At 47.5% G+C, this 5,105-nt stretch overlaps 1 protein-coding gene across 1 annotated transcript; it reads left to right on the top strand.

The window, feature by feature from the left end:
* The first annotated feature begins 201 nt into the window (after positions 1-201).
* On the top strand, positions 202-4,932 carry prss35 (serine protease 35). The gene is made up of 2 exons (XM_029130462.3): positions 202-408; positions 2,590-4,932. The coding sequence occupies exon 2, from the start codon at positions 2,609-2,611 to the stop codon at positions 3,872-3,874; it is 1,266 nt and encodes a 421-aa protein (XP_028986295.1). The 5' UTR covers positions 202-408; positions 2,590-2,608; the 3' UTR covers positions 3,875-4,932.
* The last annotated feature ends 173 nt before the right edge of the window (positions 4,933-5,105 follow it).

The raw sequence follows: 5,105 nt of genomic DNA, 5'->3' as shown, positions 1-5,105 counted from the left end.
GACACAAGCCATTGTAGAAACCAGTGGAACTAATTCCCTCTGAAAGTCTCTGTGACAGGGCGCTCCACGCCTCCGGTCAGGGCTCCACTGACTCCCCTCAAGCCTTCAGTCGGGCCTCGATGTGGTCCCACCCATATGTGAACGGCTTTTGTCACCAGTGAAAAAAAAAGTCCTTTTCGCATTTTGTCCTCCCCCCTTCCGCGCTCCTCCTCAGCATCAAGTGCAGCCCGAGCGCAGCGTCCCGGCCGCGACTTTCTCTCAGCGTCTCTGCAGGAGCAATGAGGAGCAGGGAGCCGGGCTCGCGCCGCTGAGACGTGTGGATCTAGCGGGATCACGGCTGCGTTTGTGTCCGGGCCAAACAAACAATACGCTGCTGACGTAGCTTGTCCATCAATCGGATGCAAGCAGGTAAGACGCCTTCGTGTCTTTGCGCGGTCACGAACCGGAGGAGCGCAAAATAAAAGCCTTTATTTTTTTATTTATCGGATTTTATTTTTACTTTCTGTTTGATTTTTCAAAGACTTTCCGGTGGTTGTTTATTGTAGTCTTGTGACTGATTATTATTTATCAATTTTCATATAATAATTCGTATTCATGTTTTTTACTATTGCCTCCATTGCTTCTCTCTGTCTGGCACTCTGTGCTGAGGCAGCTGCAACTATGTGAAATATCTCATTTAATACGGGTTCGCGTGTTTATGAAATAAGCTGGAACAGACTTTATTGGATTTCTGTCTTGTCACAGTTTCTTATAAAACTCTTTATTGTGAGACTGCCGCATCGTTGTCGGCTTTAAGCACTGAGCAAACCCAGCTCCAGGGATTTCGGCTTATTAACAACGGTCATAATAGGACAAAGGAATGAAAACGCCCATTTTAATAAAGGTGGTGTTGAACTCGACAGCTGAATTTGACCCGCGCTTGCTGGGGTAAAGACAGCGTTGCTCTCTAGCGCCATCCTCTGGCCTCTTCGTGTCCTGGCCGCCTGTTGATTCTATCCGTTGGGGGATGCGGAGGGCACAGCTTCCTGTTCAGCTGACTGCTGTGGAAAATAGTTCAGTTGAAATTATCCCCTTGTACAAGAGCCGCCATGGCAGCATATCACTTTCCACTCTATGCTGAATAATTGCAGGCTCTCTGCTGTACTCGTGTTATGTCTGAGTCTGGCAGTGGGAGTCAACAACTGGACACAAACTAAGGGTCCTTCATGAATGAGAGTGGACTTTGTCACTGTACGTTCATGCTGTTCATTTATTGGATGCTGTGTGGTTAAAGTCGCCTTTGAAGGCGAACTCGTTGTGGGTGGTAGTGCAGATACTGACAACTCAATCAAAGGGTCTGACTAAACATAGTCCACAGATGATGGGCATCTGGAATGTGTGTTGGTGGACCTCAGTCAAGGCCACAGATGTGCAGGACACCTCTGCATACAGCCTGTCTATCACGCACACAGGACGCTTGGCTCAGCTGTGCCACTTTAGCATTCACATGATCGTCTATTATAGTGTTTGAACTCCCTCCTGTGACGTAATGCCTGCAGCAGTTACAGTAGGCGAAGGTCTGCAGACTCTAATAACACATGGTGATATTGTCATTATCTTTAAAGAGTATGTGGATTATTGGCAGCATACGTACTGTAGCATGAAGCAGCATCCTGTGTGCAGCCTGCATAGACGTTGTGTGTATAGACAAGGAGCAGAGAGGCGCAATAAAGAAACCAGATCTGGTCATTACTGAAGGAGGAGGTTAACCATTGTGGCAAACCTCCAAGCCACTGTCTCAGCCCGTTCAGATCATCAGGGTTCATCCTCTCCTTCCACCCGCAGCCTCCAGCAAGACTCAGGGGACATAAATCTCCACTTAACCACAGAGCAAATGTATAAACTATAAAGAAGTGCTGCAAGAACTCGAGAGTATTTCCCCTGAGGAACAATGACGACAATCTTTATTCTGCGAACATCAGCGTTTTTGACGAATTGTGCATTTAAAGTAGTGAAACGCTCTCTAGAGTGTGCTGAGCTGACAGAAATCCCCCGAGCCGGCCTTGTGGTAGCTTAGATCCCTGCAGCCAGTGAATGGCTCTAATATTCTGGGGTATACTGCCTCCCTGTTGTTGTAAATGGGTAAATGAGCCATGGAGGCCTCAACGCTAAATTAAAGACCTTCTCAGTTCTGGAGAGCTGCTTTTCCCACATTTAGGCCGTGGCTAAGACTGATTGAAGACTGTTTGCAGAGCTTTCCAGCTCAAAGCAGATCCTTATTACACTACAGAGCCTCCACGTGGGCCGCTTCTCTAAACAGAGGTGTGCACTGGTTTCACAGATGCTAGCGCTGATTCATCGCTCTCACAAGCCAAACCAGTTGATTTTGAAACGTGGGCTTGTGTTGAACTGAAGGGAAACATAACAGGCTGAGTTCGCTTCTAGGTCCAAGACGGACAGGATGGTGAAATCCATGATTTTACAAAGCATTGATGTCGACACTAGAGCTTCACTATAACCTGATCTCAAAACCATGAATGTCAACAAGAGTCAAGAGAAAACCTTACCACCAGCTTTTTCTTAGTGTTGCTCTCTATTGTTTGCTTTCAGAGCAAGGCCCCAGTTAACAATGGGCCCCATACCCCTGCGCGTCCTTCTCCCGCTGACGGTGCTGGCTGTGGTGGTGGCCGCGGCCGCTGAGGAGAGCGACGAGTATACCTGGCCGCAATGGAAGGTGCCTCTGGTGAGGAAACGGCGAACCGTGCCCCTCAGCACCCCGGAATTCTCGGCTCCCTTTCAGCCGGAGCTGAGTGGAACCTGCGGGATCGAGTGTCAGCGGCGCCTCCCGTCGCCCTCTCTGGACGCCCTGGAGCACTTCCTGTCCTACGAGACGGTGTACGAGAACGGCACGCGCACCTTCACCTCCGTTTCCGTGCAAGGCCTCAGCGAGGCGACCGCCTGGTCCGGGAACGTCTCGTCCAACTCCCGCCACAAACGGGAGGTGTACGGCACAGACACCCGATTCACCATCTCCGATAAGCAGTACTCGACCAAATACCCCTTCTCCACCTCTGTGAAGATCTCCACTGGGTGCTCTGGAGTTCTGGTGTCACCAAAACATGTTCTGACCGCAGCCCACTGCATTCATAGCGGAAAGGATTATCTGGATGGGGTGCAGAAGTTACGTGTTGGTATTCTGAAAGAGAAGTCCAGACGGGGGAAAGGGGGTAAAGGAAGAGGAGGACGAGGGAAGGCCAAGAGGAGAAAGGGAGGGAATGGTAAAGAGGAGGTGCAGGAAAAAGAAGAGATTAATAGGAAGGAGCAACGGAAAGAAAAAAGCAAAGGAAGGAAGAGTCGGAGCCGCCGAAGTGCAGAATCAGAGAAACCTTCATTCAGGTGGACCAGGGTCAAGCAGACCCAGGTTCCAAAGGGTTGGATCAAAGGTGCGGCTGATGGACTGGCTGCTGATTTCGACTACGCTGTCCTAGAACTGAAGAAGGCCCCCAAGGTCAAGCACATGGATCTGGGGGTGATACCCTCCATCAAGAAGCTTCCTGCCGGCAGAATCCACTTCTCCGGCTTCGACGACGATCGGCCCGGGAACCTGGTCTACCGGTTCTGCTCCGTGTCCCAAGAATCCCAGGATCTGCTGTATCAGTACTGCGACGCCAAACCGGGCTCCAGCGGTTCTGGGGTCTACATCCGCCTCAAAGAACCCGGCCAGAAGAAGTGGAAGAGGAAGATCATCGGGGTGTTCTCTGGTCACCAGTGGGTGGATGTTACCGGGGACGGGAGGCAACAGGATTACAATGTGGCCGTGAGGATTACGCCCCTCAAATACGCTCAGATCTGTTACTGGGTCCACGGGACCTCCAGTGAGTGCCAGATAGCCTAAGACAACCATCCGATCAAACACCTCCTTACAAAGGGCCAATTTAGCTTTCTACGCCTCAGGCTCCCGTCACCAGAGGCCAGACGTGGACTCTCCTCTTCCTGCTTGGCTGTTACCTGCTGTGCTTCCCAATGACCCCTGCTACAGTACACGGATCTGAACCCAAGAGAACTATGACCCTCCAGCTTTTCTAATTTATTTTTTAAAAAAACAAGTCAGAGAAAAAATATCTGCCTTTTTGATTTCCGCTTAGTTTTTGTAAGATGCCAGACATTTTGGAATACAATGTTGGAAAATGTGTACAGCCACAAAAAGCTCTAGGATTTTAAAGGTGGAGAGACATGCATGTTCAAGTTTTTCCACTGTATAGAGGAACATATGCAGTGACTTTGACAATAATACTGTAATAATAAGCCTAGTTGTACCAATGAACCATACGGAGGAATTATTGATGTTATGGACTTTTTTAATGAATGATCTGGAGTTTCTCATTTTTTTTTGTATCACTAAGTTTGAGTTTGTTTTACAACTACCTTTTTTAAGTCAGCCTGTTTTCTGTCTAGTTAGAGGAAGGACCCTGGATAAAGGATCTTTCTTATTTGTGAGTCTCGCAATGTTTTCTCTGTTCTCACGACACGGTGAAATGTGGTTGCATGGTTGTGCACATAATTATACCGGTGCTTATCCAGGAAACGTGGTGCTAATTTATGAAACTGTAAACTTTTATGGGGGGCACGAGGGAAAGACCTTTTCCAAATATATTTTGATAGCCTAGTACTGTAACTATGTATTTAATGCGAGGCTACAAATTTGGGTTGTGTTAAGATGGGACTAAACCAGTCAATAATTTACTTGAGTTGTTTAGATTTCTCTACATCTGAAGGTTAGAAAAGCAATGTTGTGACAAAATACCTATTTTAAATTTGGGATGTAGTATTTTTTTGCCTTACCACATTTTTATGTTTTAAAAACATTAATGACTATTTCTTTGAAATACCAAATACCTGCAATTATTTAAGCAGATAGAATACTTCTAACCATTAAACAAAGGTTACTACTTGTCTGTGTGTGTGTTTGCTTTCATCCTGAACAACAAGGGGTTTGAGATTCCGGCCACTGATACTAACTGTTTACTCTACAGCTTAACTAACTAGCTGAACAACCCATAATACACTGGGTCACCAGATCACTGGTCACTATGCTCAACCAAGCCCACTGAAGAATAAAACAGGCA

Source organism: Betta splendens, chromosome 16 (genome assembly GCF_900634795.4).
Source record: "Betta splendens chromosome 16, fBetSpl5.4, whole genome shotgun sequence".
In the NCBI taxonomy this organism is placed as follows: Eukaryota; Metazoa; Chordata; class Actinopteri; order Anabantiformes; family Osphronemidae; genus Betta; species Betta splendens.
The sequence above is the reverse complement of the archived record's forward strand: the minus strand, read 5'-3'. Positions and strand labels throughout refer to the sequence as shown.